The sequence below is a fragment of the Prunus avium genome, chromosome 7 (genome assembly GCF_965620075.1).
Source record: "Prunus avium chromosome 7, drPruAviu1.hap1.1, whole genome shotgun sequence".
Classification (NCBI taxonomy): Eukaryota; Viridiplantae; Streptophyta; class Magnoliopsida; order Rosales; family Rosaceae; genus Prunus; species Prunus avium.
Window position 1 is genome coordinate 19,278,239 of NC_142290.1, and position 23,182 is coordinate 19,301,420.

Sequence of the window (23,182 nt, forward strand, 5' to 3'; positions counted from 1 at the left end):
TTATTACAAGAATGCAAACACTAAAACATAAAAGAACCCAAAGCAAGCTCCTAATTGAGAACCCATAGCTCCCAAAACATAATTTCAGAAACCAAAGCTACCAAAACTAACGAAAACATTTATGGATTTAAGAATCCGTGCAATATCATTAAATAAAGAGATTAGGGTTTGTACTTACATGGATAATGAGAGAGAGCTGAGAGAATATACCCAATGCTTTGAGAGAGAGCGAAAACTTTAAGACAAATTTATGTTGAAGAGAGAGAACGAAATATTTTAGGGTTAAAGGGAAATTCTGAAAATTTTAGATTGCGGTAAAAAATTTCAAAGTATCGCGTTTTTCAAAGACAACGGTAAATACATAGATATTGCCGTTTAATTTCAACGTATGATGACGATTTACGTACATAACCGACGTTGTAAACTGAAACTACATCTTCATATAAAGGAAACGTCGTAGTAAATTATTTTTACGTCGCATTTTAAGAAACCGACGTCTTAAATATTAAATAATAAGATTGGGTTTGGGTTTCCTGGGATTCGAACTCGTGTAATTAACGAAAAATAGAGAGAGAAAACTGGCGTCGTTTCAATAAACCCTAAACCCTAAACCCTAAACCCTAAAAACCCTAAACCTTAAATTTTACAATAATTATATAAAAAAAATACACAAGTATGAGAAAAATGAACCGAAAATTGCCATGGACTCCTTACAACAATGCCTTCTATAATAGTAGGCTAAAATCTGGATTTCATAATTTTGAATTTATGGCACCAATGGATCACATAAACCTTAGGGTTATGTTAAGAACAGTATAAGGACTATCGTGCTTTGTCTCTAAATTTTTTTGACTTTTTGTTATCACTTGTAATTTTGAAAACTAAAATTAAATTTTTCAGGCCTTTACGGGCAAGATATTGTCTCAATGAGTGCATAAAATTTGTCGGTTTATTTTTTGGATTTTTTATTTATTATATTATGAATATTAGTAATTAAATACAATAAAAAAAATATTTGTAAAATTACATTTTTTAGAGCTTTAGGGGAGGGACAATATTTCAATGGCATGGTAGTTGTCAGTTTATTTTTTGGAATTAGTTTTGAATTTATTATGAAATTAGGAATTAAATAAAATATAAAAGTCATATTAAAATGAAATGACAACGACATAACCGACGTTGGATCCCTTTTCAACGACGTTAAACAACACAAAACGTCGTTCTAGATCACTTTAGACGTCGACAAGGACACAAAACGACGTTATTATGTTACCACGTCATCATGTTTTGAATCACCGACGTGGGTTATTATGTTACAACGTCATTTGGTTTTTTTATAACCGACGTGGATTTTATTTACAACGTGTTTTCTAATGTAATTACCGCCGTTGTTTACATATACAACGTCAAATTTTGTAAGCTAACCGCCGTTGTATGTCTTTAAGACGTCGATATGTTTGTACTAACGGACGTAGTATATCGGTAGACATATATAATGAAGTGGATTTTCTCATCTCATATCTGTACGTAAACCGTCGTGTTTTTCATTTTACATGGTGTTTTTACGAATTGCTGTCGATGTTTTATTTCCCACTATAGAAAGACGGCGATTGTTTATACTTGTGGGACGGGTAATTGTGAATGAGGCGTCAGTTTTTGGAAAGTAAATTTATTTTTCATGATTTACTCTCGTTGTAATTCGTTGTAATTTAATTTTCTTTGATGATTGCTCAAATGGTGAAAAAATTTTATTTACATTGTTATTAAATTAAAATATACCTAAATATTGTTATAATAAATTACATCAATTATCATTCGGTAATTGTTTGTTTACGAATTCTGCCCACTCCAACCTGACTTCGTCAATATCTTGTTGTGTATACTCTATTGGTTCTTTTTTCTTTTCAAACTGCAAAATAAACGAAAACCCGACGTGTTAGAAGGATAAAAACGACGGTTTTTAAAGAATAAGTCGTTGCAGTAAAATAAAGAAATTATATCTTAAATTTTGCCTTTTACCTTCTTCTCAAATGCTAGGGCTGGATCATGAATTATATCTCTCATGAAACGCATCACGTAAAACCCACACTCTACACTTGTTGGTTGTTGAGGAGTGCCTTGTAGATTTTTCCATATGGCTCCTGCTTTTCGTGAGTGTTTGCCTACATGATAGTTATATGCTCTGATTGAACCGATTCAAGAAAACAAAAAGGGTTAATAACAGAACGAAAAATCTAAACAAAAAAAAAATAACCGTCGTGGTAAATCAGTTAAGATGACAGAGTTTTAAAAAACATGACATAGTAGTTTATTTCATACGGCGGTATGAAACTACCTTCGTTATATAACATTCTAACGTCCGTAACGAGGAAAAACGTCGTATAACCAATTACCAACACCCAATGACTCCTACACATAATGTAAATTTTTTAACATTAGAGAAATTACTGACGTAGTAAATTTTTCAAATGTCAGTATTAAAAAAAAAAAGTCATATAATTCAAAAATCTTAGATTTGAATAAATCAACTTACGTATTCACTATATTTTTCATGTCATCGTCAACATAGCGGTTTGGTAGTGAATTCATATAATAGGCAGTCTCCTTAGTTGGTTTCACAATTACCAACACCCAATGACCCCTACACATAATGATCCATATAGGTTAAATAGTACAAAGAAAAATATTACAAGGAAAAATACTTTAAATAGTTAAGGCGACTGATCTGTTTTTCTTTTTGTTCCATTCTTTCAAAATTAGAAGACTAAGATCACTGTTGTTTATTGTAACTGAATAACTCCAACCCGATGAGACAATTGAAACATGCCTATTACACTCTGCATCTTGGTATGAGATTTTGTCAAATACACTATTTTCATGTACAACCATAAGCAATAGGAAGGTTACATACTCTTAAATAAGGATTTAAATAAATTACAGAAACATAACTTTTAATGTTGTACTAATTGAAAAGTAAAAAAAGTTTACCTTGTTATCATCATTTATTGTATTAACATGCTGAACCAAACCACTATGAACTCTATTTGTAAGCTCATGACGCTCCACTTTTCTTATCAATATTGGAATACAAAATTATTAAATTATTGATGTAACATGAAAATTAAAATTAAATAAATTTAATAACCAAAGCATGTACAAAACATCACATTAATCTTGAGGTTCTAAAAAGGAAGGGCATTATGTGCATTGTCTAACTCACCAATGCAAATTGAGTTCAAGAATTCCAGCTGATACAAATTCCTAGTGTCATCTTCAACTAAATCAAACGAATACATTGTCTCTTCTTCGCCTGAAAACATGTTGATCATCTTTTTATTCAACATGTCTGATAAGCCCTGGCCCGAATTCCTCCTCGAAATCCGTGTCAAACCCTGTTACCTGTCCAACATCCAAACAATGCCGGGCCTATTTCCTAAATTTACTCTCTTTCCTGCACAACTAAGACAAGGGGGCAAGACTTCTACCGAAATTTTGGCAGAGTCTCCCCTGAAAAACGGACATTTACCAAATTATTTTCACCTGTAAATATCACAGTTTAATATTTCCAAACTTCAGCATGCACAATGCTAACACACACAATTTACCAAATAGGCCTCCAGCCTCAAATTCAACCTTACCAGGGCAAAGTCAACGTAATCTACAAATTTGTTTCTTACTTTAAAAATAGCCACACAATTCCAAAGCATAACTCAAACCGTTTATTTTGCGGCTGCACCTAGGTGAACCCCAGGCTACCTACGTACCCCTTGGTGAGGGATCAAGCCATACGTAGTTCTTATATCAACAATCATGATTCAGATAACATACAATTATTTTCAGTAATACCAACAAGTTAATTCTACAATCATTTTTTCCCTTTAATTAAAATCACAATATCTTAGCCCATGAACACAAACCCATTTTTCTTTACTCACTCCATTCTTAAGCCTCATAACTCAACAACCCTTTCCCTTTAACAATTCACATATGCTAAGTATAATCCTTTTAAACATTAATCTTTTTTCCTGATATAGTATAATAATCCTTTTCCCTCTCCCCGTTACTTCACTATACGCTGGAGAGTCCAAGGCCACACGTAGGAAAGTAACGGTAACCAAAGTGTTCGGATCCTTTACCACAAGCCGAAAAATACAACGCCACGTGTGGCCCAACCAAACCATGTCCTAGGCGCACAGACTACTTTACCACACGCCGGAAAATCCAACGTCACGTGTGATAAAGTACTATCAACCAAGTGAGCCCACACGCCGGCAAATCCAACACTACGTGTGGCTAAACCAAATCAAACCTAAAAGCGCAAACTGCTTTACCACACGCCGGAAAGTCCAACTCCACGTGTGATAAAATACTAACAACCAAGTAAGCCCACACGCTGGAAAATCCAATGCCACGTGTGGGTATAATAAACAAGGAAGGTACGTATGATAGTGAGATTCCCAACCCATATATAATATACCCTCCCTAATTCAATTTTTCCCAAATTCTCAATATTTCAATGTACCCAATTATTTATTCATAGTATAAAAAAAATAAACTCACAAAAGCATAACTTTCCATAAAGACCCGAAAATAATTCAACTAATAATCAAAGCTTGTTTACACATAATTTTCATAAAATACTATATTCTACAATTAAAACAATAGACTTTCATAAACAACCCAATATCACTCAATCCATATACTTTAGTAATAACTATAATAACAATAATAATCCCTGGAAAAATCACATCACATTCCGATACAATCATAATAATAATAAATAATGGTAAATAATAACCCTTAGAGATCCCATATCCTCATTCACCCAAATTAAATCAATTTTCAATCACAACACATTTATGCAAGCAATTCCATAATTGGAAAACAAATGTCCACTCACTTCTTAATAATCATAGCCGAGTCCCAAGACTCACTTTCACAACCAATCAATCAAGTATCCCATAATCACATCTTCCATAACTTCAAATATTGGTTAAACTTCAAATAACAATATAACATTCGATAACCTCACAATTAAAATAATAAAATAATCTCATAATCTCAACATAAACAAAATAACTCAAATAACAATCAAGACTCGTTTATAAGGTCATCCTCGTACTTCTTGAAGGGTGAAACTACCTCGGTTGACTCACGGTCAACTGAGGGGTCAAACTTCCCATATTGGTCAACCGGTCATGCGGGGCCCACAACCTCCTATTTACAATCTGAAAGTTCCTAAAGGTCCAACAGAGTTTCCTAAACACATCCTGAGAGTTTGGTCTCGATCGAGCGGTCGGATGGTCATTGTTTTACGTAATCTTTGAATCATTGATTCGGAGTATCCGAGACTTTGATTATCGACACGAGAGTTCCTACACGATCCTAGAGGTATAGAGAACAACATACTTGTTAATGGAGCCGATCCAAAGGTACGAACATATTGAACCCTGATATCGCCTAATAGGTGGAAATCCGTTCGACTGTCAAACGATAACCAAATTCAAATCCGCGCATACCATCATGCTCAGGATGACAAGGGAAATATTTTAGCTTTGAAGCCAATCAACAACACACCGCCATGTGCCTCCACCGTCGGCGGGTGTCATGAGGAAATATCCAGTGATTGGAAAATTCTCAAAACACCCTACAATACCTATACCAATATGTTCAGACTAACAAGGGGAACACTTTTTGTTTTTGGACCAAGGCCCAAAACTAATCAGGACTAGCCAAATCGAAGCCGAAACTGTCGGCCAAAAATGGGTTTAAGAATCGATATGTAAAACCTCAAAATTAACCTAAATCAAGCACATAAACAAGTAGAGCATGAAGAGTAGATGAAGTTTCATACCTGGTTCGACAATGGGTATGGACACGTAGAGGAGGAAGAGACAAAGATTTTACAAGTCGTTTCGTCAGAAACGATGGCGGAAAGGAGCCGGAATCGACGCTAAAAAATCTGGCTGGGAGAGAGAGAGAGAGTCAGGGAGAGAGACAGGCTGAGCTGGGTTTTTAAAAATCTAACCATGAAAAAATTACGGTTGTGCCATTGCACTTCCGTTGACCGTAACTTCTTTGTTAAAACTTTGAGAGCAAATGTGATAGCTGATACACTCAGCAAGAAGTCATCGGGATCTGTAGCTCATTTCCGAGGGAGGTATTTGCCACTGCTGATTGGGACGAGGAAATTGAGAATTAGGTTAGGTATGGACGATCAGGGAGCACTGTTAGCTACTCTCTATGTGAGACCAGTGCTAATAGAGCGAATAATTGAAGCCCAGTCTCAAGATCCATTAGTTTGTACACTAAGATTAGAGGTTGAGAATGGCGACAGGACGGATTACTCAGTGAGGAGTGATGGGACATTGATGGTAGGAACAAGATTGTATGTTCCTGAGGATGAGACATTAAAAAGGGAAATCCTTGAAGAGGCTCATTATTCAGCCTTTGCCATGCACCCTAGCAGCACTAAGATGTATCGTACTCTGAGGGAACATTATTGGTGGCCTTTCATGAAGAAGCAGATAGCAGAGTACGTTAGTAGGTGTTTAATTTGTCAACAAGTCAAGGCAGAGTGGCAGAAACCATCGGGATTGCTACAGCCACTTCCGATTCCTGAGTGAAACTGGGAGCACATTATTATGGATTTCGTGTTGAAACTTCCTCGGACAAAGGACAAGCATGATGGAGTGTGGGTAATTGTGGATCGACTCACTATGTCAACTCACTTTCTGCCAGTGAGAGCGAACTATACTTTGAATAAGTTGGCCAATATTTTTATAGATGAGATAGTGAGACTTCATGGGGTTCCAGTATCCATTGTTTCCGATAGAGATCCTCGATTCATGTCCCGTTTTTGGACGAAGTTGCATGAGGCATTTGGGACCCAGCTGCGGTTCAGTACTGCATTTCACCCCCAGACAGATGGTCAGTCTAAGAGGATGATTCAAACGTTAGAAGATATGTTGAGAGCATGTGCATTGCAGTTTCGGGGTGACTAGAATGAGAAATTGCCACTCATGGAGTTTGCTTATAATAACAGTTTTCAGGCAAGTATAGGGATGTCACCATTTGATGCCTTGTACAAGAAACAGTGTAGAACGCCGTTGTATTGGGATGAAGTGGGTGAGCACAGGTTAGAGGTATCTGAGGATGTCGAACGAACAAAGAAACATGTAGAATTAATCAGAGAAAGGGTTAAGGCGGCTCAGGATCGACAAAAGAGTTATGCAGATAACAGGAGGAAAGATCTTCAGTTCGAGGTTGGTGACTGGGTATTTTTGAAATTGTCGCCTTGGAAGGGTGTAGTGAGATTTGGAAAGCGGGGAAAACTAAGCCCTCGCTATATTGGGCCATATGAGATCGTGGAGCGTGTGGGCCCAGTAGCCTATGGACTTGCCTTACCTTCAGACCTTTTCTGTCGACACGACGTATTCCACGTGTCTATGCTTCGAAAGTATATTTCAGATCCATCCCATGTCTTGGAAGAACAACCCCTAGAATTGCAGAATGATTTAAGTTATGTGGAGCAGCCTGTTCAGATTCTGGATCGGAAGATGCAAGTGCTTCGATCCAGAGAGATTCCACTAGTGAAGGTCTTGTGGAGGAGTCATGACGTGGAGGAGGCCACTTGGGAACCCGAAGAGCAGATGCGGGCCAATATCCTTACCTATTCGAGTGACAAGTTTGTAATTTCGAGGACGAAATTTTTATAAAGGGGGTAGATTGTAATAACCCCAAACTTAATTAATATTTAGTTATTAATTTATTAGAGAGGAAGACAATTATGCCCCCTAGAATATTTTATTGGGTTTAAAGCTGACTTTTGACCAAGAAAGAATTTGGAAAATTCGATAGTACGATTGCGTAGATCGCGTCGTAACAAGCCCGTGGACACATAGTGGGTTCAATTCCGAGTCGTAACGAAGAAAATACTACAAGCCCCCAACCACCACCACAACCATCGGACCGAACAAGAACAGACTGGCGTTGACCCCACAGCCAAGCCCAGCCAATTCCTCGCCGTCCACCTCCACGATTCTACCGAAAAAATTGCGAAAACCGTACGATTTTCAATTGGGATTTTCCGACGTTCGTACGTCGTCATCCGGCCACCAATCTTGACGAGTGAGGTATGGATTTCTAGCTATTTTCCATGCTCTAGCTGATGGATGGATAGGATTTGAGAGATTTTGAGGTTTAAAGGGTTAATTTTCGAGTTAAAGTTCTGCCGGTTTTGGGATCGCGATTCCGGCCACTTTTTGGCCCTAGTTGAAGAACAAAAGTGGTTCCAAATTAGGTGTTTTACCTAGAGTAGGAGTTTGGGTCGGCCCTTTGGAGAATTTCCAGCTGTCGGAATTTTCTATACACAACCACGCGCTGTCAGCGCGTGAGCCAGGTGTCGAGGACCACTCTCAGTCCTAGAACGATCCTCGTGTCCTCACGAGCGTGTAGGAACTTGTAGATTTCTGTTTGGGCCTAATTTGACACACTCAGCCCATATCAATTTTGGACAGCCACCAACAAATAATCAGGCCAAGACTATAGACTCGACTCAACATTGGAGGCCCAGAAACTATCAAAGGAACCCAAAATTGGGCTTGGCATGTTTAAAATTAAGAAAGAAAAACCCAAAAAGAGACAGACCCACGTGACCCCCTGACTTGGAAAAGTCAGCAATTTCAACTGGGATTGATAAGGAATTAATAGGGGCATGTATAAAAGAAGAACATCTCTTAAAAACTCTGCCGCCAAGAGATCAAATCCCTTTTGTATATTCAGAGATATTTTTCTGCTCCAAAGAAGGCACCATTTTCAAGGGATACGCAGACTATGTTTTCTAAAAAAGAGATAAGCGGGAAACAGGGAGCTATTCAAAACTGGAAAATAAAACTTACCATCACAATTTGAAACTCTTACAGGAGCAGTTAAACTGGAAGAAGGGTTAGGTTCCCCATCAAAATACAGGGAAGTGATTGCCTCCGGAACTGACTATTGAGTGCTTATTTGCCAGAATTGATAAAACCCTCTTTTCTTTGCATTTAAAAATGAAAGATCTTCTGAGAATTTTTTGCCGCCCATTATTAAAAGAATTAGAACCCCCACTCCAAAAACATTTCTTATAAATATAGGAGAGGGTGAACAGAGCAAAGGACAATCAATCAGACAACCAAAAAATCAATCAAAGACAAAAACTCAAAATGATCACTTGATCTCAAAAGCCTTCAAACAGCTACAAATCAAGACATCCAACTTCAGTTCAGACTCAGAGAAATAATCATTCAAAACGAGATTTCTCTCGTTACAAATTTGGTTCAGCATAAGCCAAAACAAGCAGAGTTCAGGTTTTTACAAATACGAAAACCTCAACAAATTTATGAAGAGCCCTGATCAAGCAGGACAGATACCGCAGTGCAGTTCCAGCCCAGTAGTCAAGCCCAGCCACTTCTTCCCCCTTCTAGACTGAAGAAGTCTCAATTCTGCCCATTCAAAAGCCTTCCAGGTTTTGAAATAAATTAAAGCTCTGCCAAATTTGAACGTTGGCATCGATTTGCAGCTGAAACTGACCGGTTGAAGTTGTTGATGGTGCAGTCCAGCACAGGCATATCCAATCCAGCCCGGATCAAAAGCATTTACCTAAATAGAAATGGAAGTCCAGTCTTCTTTTTGTCTTTCTAGAGTCAGTTTTTCCCTTTTTAGTTTTGTAAAAGAGAATTTTGTCTGAAAAAAGTCCACTTTCTTGTCATTTATTCTGGCCAGAACTACCAATATTGTACTGTGAAATATTATGAAGTCCTCACCAGTCTGAGGCAAGAAAAGAACTTACTTGGGAGATATTCCTCACCCAAATTCACAATCGCTTGTTTTAGAAGTCAATAACTTGGGGCACAAGTTATCTGTTTTTAGGAAGTCTGCTAGGATGTTTTATTGCTAGCAGTGGCACGCTCACACACTAAAGAAAGTTGACTTGTTGACCAGTCAATGGTTCTCAAGGCAATGGGGAACTTTACCCTACCATCACAGGAACAAAAGTAAAACGAGTGAACAATTTCAATTTGGTTAACGTTTGAACCCCGAACGGATCTCGCCTATTGCACGATTTTCGGGTTCGATATGTTTTGACCGTTGGATCGTAGTCAAACTGAAATATGTTGATCTAGGAAATTCCAGGATCGTATAGGATTCGATGGATGGTAAATTGGAGTCATGGATACTCCGAAAATGCCAACCTTAGGGCTAGGATTACGGAAACCGTTCGTCCATCTGATCGTACGATCGTGAGTAATCCAACCGTCCGATCGAGACCAAACTATCGGGACATGTGTCCTAGGCATATTGGAACCTCTATGAACTATCGGATCAGAATTTTGAGATCGTGGACCCCACGGGTCCCGGGTTGACTTTTTGGGACTTTATCGCTTTTAAGTCCTGAATTACTTCTAAACCATTCCAAGTGAGAGAAAAGCTAATGTGGGCATAGAAATGACCTTTAAGTTGTTGCATGCACTTTTAGGAGCTGGGGGTCAGGGTTTAATTTAATATTATATTTTTGAGCAGATTTATTAATAAAATAGTATGATGGTTATACAGGCACCCGGGTACGGACTGACCCGCAAGAGGGACCTTCGAAAGGTCCAGCTAGCACGGACCAGTAGTGAGTGGACTATTTGTTTTTATAAATGAGTTATACAATTTAATTCCATTATTTGATCTTGAATAAGTTTATTTAAATCGATCGATGTTTTTTTCTGATTCGATTTATTGTTTTTAAACATTTCAAATCATATGCTGCTGAGTTGGATATTCTTAAAGGATATAGAAACAGGAAATCTAATTAAGTATCAAATTAAATGGCAGCAGAGTGTTAAGTTAAACATGAATTCATTTATTCATTAAATCCTTTCATAATTTTATACTTATTATTTAAAAACCACCATAGGTACCCAAGATTAATTAAGGTTGCCTTCGGTATAATAAACGTTGCCTTGGAAATAAGGTTGCCTTCGGAATAAATTATGTTGCCTTCAGATATGTGAGCATGCTTGACTTTGCCCCACGAGTCTTAGGGATATCCAGACCGTGGGAGCGAGGAATGCGGATCAGGTTGACTAATGTCTCTTGAATCCAGTGAGGTTGTGGCTTGGGTCGACTTTGTGTTACTAAGACTTGCGAGGACGTGTCACCAACGATGACATGAGGAATTGACGGATTAAAGGCATTGACGGATTATAAGGAATTGACGGAAATAAATGGGTACACCTAGGTGGTAGATTAAAGTTGATTTCAATGCTTTCTGCAGGGGACTTTTTCTTACAACAGTTGCAAATGGGTTGGGCCGCTGTAAGGAGCGAACTGATGAAATTATCCCCCTGTGTCTGAGTTTGAAGATCAAGCCCCAAGAATGTCTTGAAAGGGTAGTGAAGCCTTAGGAAACTCCTTGGTTACCTTCACCAACGAAAATAACAATAGCTTACAGATAAATTTTCTAGCTTGGCATGAGAGGCTTGTGGCATGGGAGCAAAATTATCATGAGTTTAGCACTTAAGGAGAGAGAGCTGTGAGTTTCTAAGAGAGACAGGGGTTCTAAGGGAAAGAGGAAAGGATTCCAAGAAAGTTTGATGAAGAAGGAGAAGGATAGGGAAGAATGATGGGTGGCTTAAGTAATTTCCGACAGCTTGACAGAGGCTCTGTTAGGATGCTATAATAGTCTGCCATAAAGGGGAAAAATGAGAGAGAAGGGTGAATAGAGCACGAATTTGTTGGGTTTTGCATGTGAGAAAGGAATGGGTATGCATGCTGGTTCCAAGGGTGATTTCCCTCCTAGCAGTCTGCGCGCCAAGATCCCTGGGTCTTTTGGGTGTCTTTGCTTGAAACTTGTCCCTTTTCTATGTGCTGGAAATTCCCAGCAACTCTGCACATGTGGTCCTCCTAGCCCCTTTCGTGGCTTTGTTTTCCAGCCAAGTGTTGAGCCTCTTGCTCCCCCCTATTCTAATTGTATGGGCCTCTTAAGACAACAATATGATTTATTAAATAAATGGGCTATCCTTATCAAGTGTTGGGCCATCTTGATTGAAGCAATGGGCTATTTTCGATTGGGCTATTGTGGTTGAAGTAATGGGCTATTTTCCCCCTTGTGCTTACCCACATTTGAGCCTAAGAAATGGGCTTGAGTCCCGAGGCTCCCAAGCAACTTGGGACTTCCATTTCTCGGCCCATCAACGGGCCTTATGACAACTTATTACCATCCATACCACAACCCACTCAAGCAAGCCCCGGGCATTTGAGTGGCTTGGGCCGACTTATGCTTGTAGTGTGATTGGGTGTGAAATAATAATTTTCGCTTGGCATGGCATGCTTTTTATCGTAATGCTTGATGGGGTAATTAGCATGGGCTTGTGGAGCTAATGTATTTTTATCTTAATTCCTAGCATGACGGATTGTTTATTTGGTGCGGCATGTGGACTGTGACTCATGCTTGGTAGACTTTTGCGTGCTCCAAATCGAGTCTTTTCTTAATAGTGTGTCGTATTGGGCCAGTGATTTATTCAGGCCCAACCATGGATTTTTTGAGCCTCAACACTTTCAAAGAATTAATGTTTGACCAAGTGTGTGATTGACTCTATAGATATAGATATGAATGCATTGATTTCAATAAGAGTATAAATAAGAAATGATTTAGTTTCATAACTGTTTTTACAGTGGGGTTAGTACGTTCTTATGTACTTTCAGAAAACTTTGTTTTTGGTCCACTCACCTTTTTAATGTTTTACGCCCCCAGGCAATAGTCGTGCTTCAGTGCGCCACCACCGAGTCGAGACCACTTTCAGCTACGTCATTTGCCAGTGTAGGGTTATGTATAATTATTTTATACTTGTAATCTATTCCGTGTAGATGCTTTGATATTGCCCTAGAACGCACATTTAACTGTTAGAATGTAATTATTTGCATGTTGGCGGTTGGTGTACATATTTATATGTATGTTTGACAGGTGTAATGTTGGGATTGGCCAATTTACAGGGGAGACTTTGCCAATATTTTCGGCAGAAGTCAAACCCTAGTTTTATTTGAATTTTGACTAGAAGGGCAATTAGGTCATTTGTGTCCGGCACTTGCCAGGTGTCGAACACACACAGAGTCCAGCTCAAATTCCAAAGTGGAATTTGGGTCTAGTCATGTCAATGTGGATCCGATTAAAATGAATTAATACTTGTGCTTTGAACTACATGTTCAAATTAAATATAAGAATAATAAAAACTAAGAACCAAGGAACTTGAAAGTTCCAATTAGAATTTGGTTATAATATTTTGATTCCATTGTGGAAAACATAATAAAGATATTATTTTTTTTAAATGTTCATAACTTCAGGTTTAATTAAAATGCTATATATTTATGCCATCAATGCATGCTCTTGACAATCTATGAACTACAAGTTCATATTAATATTAATCTCAATAAAATTATGAACTTTGGATATATATTAGCATATATCTGAAACTTCAGGTTCGAGTACATATATCAAATTTAAAAAAAATATTTAGTTTTGAACTTCAGGTCCAAATTTGTATTAATATGATATTGTTCAAGGTAATAAAAAAATGATAATAAAAAAAAATTCCAAAACATATAATGTCGAAAATTCAGGTTCTCAACATGATGTATATTTTTCAACCAAAAATCATAATACATATGCACTTGCTGAAATATCAATTTAGAGGTTGACACAATTAGAACTTCATGTTCTAGAATTTACCTCTTTTAATGCAGATGTAGTTGATCGGTTCATAATTGTATATTATTTCTTACCCTTCTAGCTTATGATTTGGTTATGTTTTTGAGTTAAACTTGTGCTTTTAATCCTTTTTGTGTTTATTTTTCAGTTAATTGAGCTTTAGGTAACAATGATGGCTTTGGAGAACATAATTCATGCAATTCAAGCATGTTAAGGCCTAATTTGGATGAATTGATGAAGAGCTTAAAGACAAATTCATTATGGCTACAGCCCCCTGCCAGTCCAGTTCCGTAGGTCATATTGCAAGCTTTGTTTCAGCAACCTACATAGCTCGGATGAGGCCACATTCTTCATGAAAGTTGCTCCAATTGGTGTGTACTATAACATATCCAAAATTCAGCCCCATTGGATAAATATGGAGTCCGTTACCTAGCAAACACAGAACCATGCTCAGGATGGATCTTATCAGCGCGGAAAATGAGTTAGCAATTTGTTTCGGCCTTAACTTCTTCCTCCGACCTTGCATTGGCCCAAATAACATATGGCTGGAAAGAAGACATTCTGAACTTCAATTTAGAGTGCTTAAAGTCCTAATTTGATTAAGAGAAGCCCAAGTTGTAAGCCCTTGAAGTTGCTGGTCATGCTGACCTCAGCATGTGCTGGTTGGATGCTTGGTCATGGTGAGCTAGGTATGAGCTATCATTTCTGGTTGGAAGCTTGGTCATGGTGACATGAAGATGAGCTAGGGCTGCTGGTGGGATTTAGTGGTGAAGTGCATCAACCAATTCAAGATTTTCTAATACAAGTGCATCAACCATTTCAGATTTTATAATTCAAGTGTTGTATGCATTAGTCTTATTGAATTCTGATTTTCACTTCCCCTAGGCCTATAAATAGGGAAGTTCTCTAAGCTTGTAATAACACCCCAAGGGGGGGAGCTCTCAAACACTTCTCTAGAGCTCCCTTCCCTTCTCTCCCTCAAATTCTCTTAGTTTTCCTTTCTAGTTTTCAATTGTTATAATGAGATCTTTGTGCTGAAATTCTCCTTAAGTTTTTCTTAGTTCCACTTTACTTTTCATTATGTAAATTCTTTTCTTTAGTTTCAAGTTTGATTAGTTTCCAAGTTTCAATTATGGTTTTTGTTCTTATTCATTATGCTTATAAGTTAATATGCTAGTTTGAATGATTGATCACCATTTAGGCTTGCATGTTAGCTATCTTGGTTTGAATTAAGAGTATACACCATGCTTTAATTCGAATTGAACTATGAATAGGAAGAGTATGTATGGACATTCGACAACAGGGATTAGATACATACTTGGTTGTTTAAATTGTTCTTCTATGCTTAATGGGTTCCTAATGCTTAATTTTAGGTTAGACAACAAATGATCAAATTAGGGAATTAGGAACACAAGGTTATGACCACACACCATGGCTTAATCATACTTTAGCTAGAATCAATCCATTAATCTAATTGAACTTGGGAACTTATTTGCTTGAGGTATTTCCTTTTTCTTGTTTTATTTATTTCCTTTTTTTTCATTTCTGTTTTGTGTAGGAGAAATGAATGGGATCATTCAATCACCAATCCTCGTGGGATCGACCTCGCACTTACATACGCTATACTACCGAACGGCTCGTGCACTTGCGAGTATCACAAGTTGAGGATGCAACTGAATCCATTTTGGTGCAGCTGTATCTACGCAACAGTAGTCGAAACTTATAGTTTGGATTAGACATAATTAGAACTTTGGGTTCTAAGATTTTTGAACTCCGGGTCATTTTAGGAACTTCATGTCCTTAAATATAAATTATTGAAATGAAAACAAATAACTAAATATAACAATAAAAATAAAATAATAATTAAAAACTAAAATAAAATAAATTGTTGGAACTTCTGGTTTCAGTTAAATTAAAATCAAAGAACTGCAAGTCTTGATTTGCTTTCTGAGAATTGCAGAACTCCAAGTCCTTGTATAGATATTATATGGATTGAGAACTAAGAGACTTCGGGTCTTTCTTTAATTAAATAAGAATAATTTAGGGACTTCGGGTCCTTGCATAAAATAAAAATGAAACCAAAGAAAAGAACTAAGTAAAAATAAAATAAAATAAAATAAATTGTTGAAACTTCTAGTTCCAATGAAAAATGAATCAAAGAGCTTCAGGTCTTCATTTGCCTTTTAAGAATTGGGGAACTTCGAGTCCACAAATATTTATATTACATCTAAGGATTGAATAAGAACTAAGGAACTTCTAGTCCTCGATTAGTTGTATAAGAATAGAAATTCTTGAGTCTCTCACTTTGCTCCTTGATGAAATCTTGTAAGTAGATAAACAAGATAGATATATATAGTAAAAATGCATATTTGTCAAAATTCATACACTGCATATGTAAATGAGAAATATAATAAAACAATTCTTATATGTTTGGAATCTTGTCATTCAACTTCTTTTTGTTGATGCACTTCTTTCCATTTGATAAGCCTATGTAACAAGAGCTTTCATACTTGAGACGAAACTGTGATATCTCAAGTGGTTAAGACTCGTGCTGATAACGTTTTATATAACTAAGAGAATTTGTAGAGAGAAATGAGGAGTATAGGAAGACAATAGAAATTAGTCTCTAAAACTTGTCATCTTCTTCTTTGATAATCACTTATTTGTAGGCTTACAATGATAGGAAGCTAACCCACATATTATGAATTAAAGGCTACTAATTACATAGGTTACAATATATCAAAAGGTGGAGATAATCGATATAATGGTGGTCATCCGCATTCTATGTATTTATAACAAATTATTATTTTATTATCAATCCCTAAACTAATTTTATTTATTCATAACAATTTATTGAACCGAATTTCAAATAGATGCAATTGAATATGTCTTTATTTAAAACAAAGCTCGTTACACCAAAACATAATAATTGAAGTCAATATTGCAACCATTGAAAACAAAAACAAAAAATTCATGACAATGAAATTAAGATGATGAAATCCTTTCAGCTACTATCTTCTTTGGAAGCCTCATGCAGCAAATTGGATCTACATTTACAAAAATAAAACATAAACACTAATTAGAATGAAGTACAACAACCAAACAATCACAAAGCCTCAAAATATGTATGTAGTATGTATCTAGAAAGAAAGAACCAAATCCAAGCAGCATATGTAAAACGAAAACCCTCCATATGAGTGAAAAATAGGGATGAAGAAAGTAAGGACATTCGGAAGACAAATGCTCACCAAGCTTAGCCAAATGGAGAGAAATGCCTTGTAACTATTGCTAATCCAATTAAGTAATGCATGGTCTAAGTAGTTAGCAAAGTCTTCCATGCTTCTTGTTCGTATTCCTGGAGTTAGTGGCAGACGCAAGGTTGTGACCTCATAGGGTCATAGTGTAAAACTGTCAAAAAAAAATTTAAGAAGAAAATAACACTAAAAAATAGAAGAATAGTACTTCCACATATAACAATCAACAAGTTGTAATCAATCACAGTCAAATAGCATATTCAATAGAACAATAAACTTTAATTCACTAATGAAACCATGAGAAAGAAAAAAAAAAAACAATCTTATTTCATTGTTACATGTTAATGGTTCATATCATCACTATAGGCCGAGCCGATCAGAGAGCACCACCTAGCCACAAAAGACTAGATCGTCCTTTTACTGACCTGACCAGGTTGACCACCCCAGGTGTCAATAAAAGGCCTCCTAGCTGAGCCTGTCAGGAGATATCGTGCGAACCAGTCTTCGGGCACTCATACACTGACCCGACCACTAAGATGTCATATGACCAAAGACGGAGGCCAACAAAGAAGATAGTAGCTGCATTTTGCTCAAATCTTGCTAGAAAGGAGATCTTTATCTTTAGCCCTTCCCAATGGTGGGATTGGAGAGCAAGCATGGGCGCCTATCACCATGTTGGTTATAGGGAAGATAGTAGATCCAGTTTGCTACATGAGGCTTCCAAATAAGATAGTAGCTGAAAGGATTTCATACACCTAATGCCAGCATGGCAATGGAGATGGATCATTTAATGCGCTTCACATCCAAGTCAGGTGTCGCCTTGCTACTTGATCCCTGGTAACTAGCATGGTAATGGAGAGGGATCATTCAATGTACTTCACATCCAAGCCAGGTGTTGCCTTGCTACTTGATCCCTGTAACCAACATGGTGATAGGCGCTCATGATTGCTCTCCAATCCCACCATTGGGAAGGGCTAAAGATAAAGATCTCCTTTCTAGCAAGATTTGAGGAAATCTGATCTCTCCCTCTCCCCCTATAAATACCCTTCACCTGTATTAGGACAAAGGTAATAAATATTCTCATCTTGAAACTCTTCATCCTTCTCTCCACTCTAAAACCACCTCTAACTTAGCCATTGGAGGGGGATCAACTGGGATCCAACCATCTGTCCCTCTTCTGATAGTTGCTTGAAGTGTGCAGGTCATCTCAAGAGAGCAGCTTGCCCCTACGATCGGGGCCACGTCCTAACCTTAACCCAAGTCAAGGCCACCAGTACAACAAGACAGACACCAGTCAACATTTGGCGCTGTCTGTGGGAACATCTCGTGAACAGAAGTCGCATTCCCTCATCCAACCGAGCTCCAACACAAGCAAGACCAAGCTATACTGAAGAGTTAGCATCTCAAAAGGAAATCCCCTTCGAGTACAGTCGGGAGAAACACACAGAGGCTGAAGAAGGAGAAACAGAGAATGGACCATTTGAAGAACTTAGAAGACAAGATGAACCAAATCCTTAGAGGTGTAAAGGATGTCCAGAATCTCCGCAATAGCCTCTGCGCGCAGAATGAAATACTACAAGAAAGCCATGCCGAATTGGTAGAGATGGTGGACGCGCAACAGGACTAAGGGGCGATCGGTACCAAAGATACTAGCCGAACCTCATCCGAATCAATGGGGGCTGAGACATCAGAGCAAGTAGCAACCAACACAAGGGCCATATTCAAGGAAAAGAGAGCTGGTAGGAGAGCAAAAAACATCTGGTAGGAAGTTTGCAGAAAGAGAAGGCTCAGGTCGGAATGAGTGATATCGAGGAGGATGTCAATGGCATCACCTTTAGGCTCAAAGATCTGGTCATCGGTGAGTTAAGGAGTGTTTGGGATCAGCTCAGGCAGGTAGAGAAATCGAAAATGCCCAAAGGACCGGAGTTCACCGAGGAGGAAATCCCGCTACCATATACCCAGGACCTTCTGGAGGCCAGGGTAGTGGGAGACTCAAAGGCCCCAAAGATCCCCTTATACGATGGAATGACCGACCCTTACGACCATCCGGATAATTTCAATTATCCCATGGAGGGACGTTGCGCGAACAAGGCAACCAAGTGTCGCATGTTCCCAACAATGATCAAAGGCCCCGCCACGAGTTGGTTTAAGAGACTCGCTCCGGAATCAATCTGCTCTTTCACCGAACTCAGAAAGGTCTTCCTGGAAAGATACATGATCATTTTCGATTGGCTGTACACCATAAATGACTTGTCAACAATTAGGCAATGATTCGATGAGAAACTCAAGGACTATATCACCCGATTCAACGAGTATGCACGGTAAAGGATGCGATGAGGCCACAGTACACAATGCACTGATGGGCGAGCTTCATGGGGGACTTCTGTTTTTCCCTCACCAAGAACCCCCCCTGAGACATATAAAGACCTCCTCCATGAAGCCACCAGCTACTCAGGAGCCGAACAGTTGAACTTAGAAAGGAAGGCGATCGTCAGACCAACCTCGAAAGCCCAGGCATCACACCAGCCCAAGGAAAAGAGACCTAATGACTACTCCTATGACTGATCGGCGAAGAGGAAGAAGGGGGAACCTAGCTCCTCGGCTAGGCAAACGAGGTCAGACCCAAGATATATAATCAGTACACAAATTATACCCCCTGAACAAATCTAAGGGGGAGATCTTCGGGGTGATAGCCAATGAGCTTCCCAACCCGAGAAAAATGAGGTTGCCATACCGAGTAAGGAAAGATGACAACAAATACTACAAGTATCACCGCGACTATTGCCATCATACGGATGATTGCTACCAGCTCAATGAGGAGATTGAAGCATTAATCGGGCGAGGTAGGCTAAAGGAATATGTAACAGGAGAGGCAATAATAAGTCCATAAATATACCCATTTATGTACTCTTTTTACTTAGGTTTTGTAGGAGAATTATGTTTAAAAAGGGCTTATTACTTTACCTTTCTGATTTTCAGCTTTTCTGCACTCTTAGAAAGGTTTTAAGGGAAAACCAACTTTTTGGAGGAATGTTAGCGCAAGGCCAATTGGAGATGAAAGATAACATCTTGAAGTTCAATCTGTAATTTTTCTAGAATTTTCTACGGAGCCAATTGGTACAGTATTACAAGTAAAGTTAGCCGACATGGATAGGACAGTTTCGTACATGTTACATGAAATGTGAAGAAACGGAAGCCTTCCCAAATTTTCCAAGTTACGTGCTATATATGGTTAGAAAGATAAGACATTTATCTAGCTAAATATATTTTTACTGATTTTTCTAGAAGGCCGAAGATCCCCAAATCGTGTGACAATTGGGCTGAGTTGTATTTCCCTGTGGAGTTAGGAATTGTGATCTTTACTTTCCTATTTGAATTCCTTGCTTACCAAGACTTCTTGGATGAATTTTCAGTCAATTTTAGGGTTTAGGACTCTGATATAAGTCATATAAAAGGCCAGCCAAGGCCTCGATACAAAGGATTCACGTCCTAAGGAGATCAACCGCGCAAGAGGAGAGAGTTGCCAACGAGTTCTTTCTTTTCCTTTCTTCTTTTAATTTTCAGTTCTTATGTACTTATTTTTGAGTTCATCCAAGAAATAACAAGTTTGAATGGATTTTTCAGTTTCTACAAGCATGATGATTTCAGTTTCTCTATGTCATGTGAATTCTGATATTCTGTTTCTTTGTGTCTGCCGCGCAAATCTCACGGCCTGGAGTTCCGGGCCGAGGGGATGTGCGTTAACACGGGGTTTCCTGCTTTTGGGTGCGATGCGGTTGTGCGCGGGCGTGCCAGCACGGTTTACCGTGCGTTGATGTTTCGGTGAGTGTTGGATGGGTGAATGGTGCGCCTGTCTGATCTGTCTTCCTGGTCAAACGATTGTAGCCGAGAGAGGAACTGGTCTCGGCTGTTAGGTTCACGGCCTGAACTACAAGGCCGTCGAGTGATGGTGTTGGTGGTGGGTTTTGGGCGGTGCTCCGGCGCGCTGCTCAGGGAGCGACGGTCGTGTGATATATGGGGTGAGTGAACGAACAAATAGAGATGGTGCTCCGGCGCCTTGAAAATCAAGGGTCGTATGATATATTGATGAATGGATTCTGCTTACAACCTAACACTACTCCTAGGAAAGCAAGTAAAGATATTGAAAGTGCATTACAGAAGAAAATAAGTTGCTCCGTGGGAGGCTTGTTTTGGTGTTTGAACCCTTTGAATGTAGCTTGAGTCTTGTATTTATAGGAAGAGTCCCTGGATGAGTAATCGAGGCTGAATTTGCACATAGTGGAGTCTGATTAGCGCAAGTGGGCAGTCCAATCGACATTTGGGATCGTGAAGTATGGTGGTGAGACCCCAGAAATCCCGGTGAATCTCGGCCGCCGCGCTCAATCGTGGGTTCTGAACCTCTGGCCGTGGAGACGCATTTATTGCCTGGATAGCTGGTGAGCCAACATCTCGAGCTGTCAGAATCCTTGTGAGAATGTCCACGTCTAATCACTCTGATTTTCATTACCAAATCCTGACTTCAGTCACTTCCCACCTTTCCTCATGCATTAAATGCTACTTTGTGGCCAATGGGTTTGCTGCATTAAACAGGCACTACTCCATTAAATGAAGCCTGGGACCCTGTTGTCACGTGATGATTTGCCTTTAATGCTTTGGCCGCAAATTTGTTCGGTCTCGGCCTCGGCCTACGTTTGAGGCCGAGATGATCATGCCTTAGCGTTTCTTCTTTTATTCTTTAAGGAAGGCGAATATGCCCTGGCGAAACGCTGCGTTTTAGCCTCTGCGAACAAGTGCCAGGGCCGAAAGAAAGGGCTCCTTCGGCCAGCTTGTGGCCGTGATTTATCAGGCACAAACACTTTGAGTAGCTAACTTTGAAGCATGTATTGGAATTAAATTGTTGTAGAACATAGGTCAATTGCCATATTGAATGTGTTCTTGTTTGCAACGAATAATTGGGTTAAGAACTAGTTATGAGAAATCAATTCTTGAATTCCTAATAACAAATGCCATGTTTTAGGGTTTTTGTGACACTCATATTCTCTTTTATCTTAATGGATTATTGATTGTTAATTTGAGTAAATGCCATACTGGATTTCAATTAAGAATACACGTATTGATGTAAATTCCATACACTTTAATACACTTAAGAGAGAATCATACAACTCGAGTCAAATGCCAGGATCTTGTTGTAGCGTTGTCATCATATGCTTGCTAGAAATTGATTATCTTTTGTTGTTTATGGATTGATTGATTGTTTGGAGGTGGATAGTGAGTCCTAGCTATTGTTCTCGACTGATTTTAAACCAATTTCTCTTAAACTCTAATTTAAATTTTCTTTTCTTTTCTTTTCCTTGTTTTGTTTTATTTACGAAATCAAATCAAAACCCCCCTTGGTTTTGGCGTGTGTGTGAAAGTCCTTGTGGTTTCAATCTTTATTTTGTTTCCGTGTTTAATTGTGTTTTAGTTTTCGTTGTGTGACGTTGATAAACATCTCTTTAGATTACAATCTCTGTGGGAACGACCCTTGCTTGCTTACTATACTATCATTTGATTTGACACTTGCAAGTTTTTAATATTGTTGTTAAAAATTACCAACAGGCAACCCCCACTGACGACCACACGCATAGGGATACCGACGATAAACCTGGAGTGTCTCGGGTATACATATCTACCTTATCAGGAGGGCCAACCCTGGCAGGGAACTCAAATCGAGCCATAAAAAGCTACACCAGGGTTACCGACAAGGGACTGCCGAGGTGATGTCGATCGAGTCAACCGAGCGCCCGCCTAAAACTCCCAAGATAGAATCTGAGCCGATCACGTTCACAGAAAGTGATACTATGGGTATCAATTTTCCCCATCACGACCCCCTGGTTATCACCGTTGAGATAGCCCATTGCGAGGTAGCTCGAGTATTCCTGGACGGGGGCAATTCAGTCAATATCATTTTTCTCAGCGTCTTCAGACAGCTGGGAGTTAGCGAGAATCTTCTTGACGAACAATGCCATGCCTTCATGGCTTTTGGTGGAAGGCACATGCCCTTGACCTTGTCAATAGGTGTACATCCGAGATACGCCACCATTACAACGGACTTCATCGTGGCTGAATGTCCCTCATCGTACAATGTCATCCTCGGCCGCCTCGCATAGGCGACCTCAATCTATCGATCAACATAAGGGCGGTGCTGATCAAATTT

The 23,182-nt window shown here is 38.8% G+C and overlaps 2 protein-coding genes across 2 annotated transcripts; both read left to right on the top strand.

Moving 5' to 3' along the window:
• The first annotated feature begins 6,029 nt into the window (after nucleotides 1–6,029).
• LOC148293072 (uncharacterized) lies at nucleotides 6,030–7,004 on the top strand. Its single transcript, XM_088244565.1, has 2 exons — nucleotides 6,030–6,543; nucleotides 6,787–7,004. The coding sequence occupies exons 1-2, from the start codon at nucleotides 6,030–6,032 to the stop codon at nucleotides 7,002–7,004; spliced, it is 732 nt and encodes a 243-aa protein (XP_088100691.1).
• A 12,701-nt stretch (nucleotides 7,005–19,705) lies between these two features.
• Nucleotides 19,706–23,135, top strand: LOC110752175 (uncharacterized). The gene is made up of 3 exons (XM_021952778.1): nucleotides 19,706–19,858; nucleotides 19,966–20,069; nucleotides 22,667–23,135. Exons 1-3 carry the CDS (start codon nucleotides 19,706–19,708, stop codon nucleotides 23,133–23,135), a joined length of 726 nt encoding a protein of 241 aa, XP_021808470.1.
• The last annotated feature ends 47 nt before the right edge of the window (nucleotides 23,136–23,182 follow it).

Excerpts from the sequence above, each read along its gene's own strand:
- LOC148293072 (XM_088244565.1), top strand. The coding sequence starts at position 6,030 with ATGAAAAAATTACGGTTGTGCCATTGCACTTCCGTTGACCGTAACTTC. Across the intron at positions 6,544-6,786 it reads GCAGATAGCAGAGTACGTTA|ATGAGATAGTGAGACTTCAT; the intron begins GTAGGTGTTTAA and ends ATATTTTTATAG.
- LOC110752175 (XM_021952778.1), top strand. The coding sequence starts at position 19,706 with ATGAGGTTGCCATACCGAGTAAGGAAAGATGACAACAAATACTACAAG. Across the intron at positions 19,859-19,965 it reads AGGAATATGTAACAGGAGAG|CTTTTCTGCACTCTTAGAAA; the intron begins GCAATAATAAGT and ends TCTGATTTTCAG. Across the intron at positions 20,070-22,666 it reads AACATCTTGAAGTTCAATCT|GAGGGCCAACCCTGGCAGGG; the intron begins GTAATTTTTCTA and ends CTACCTTATCAG.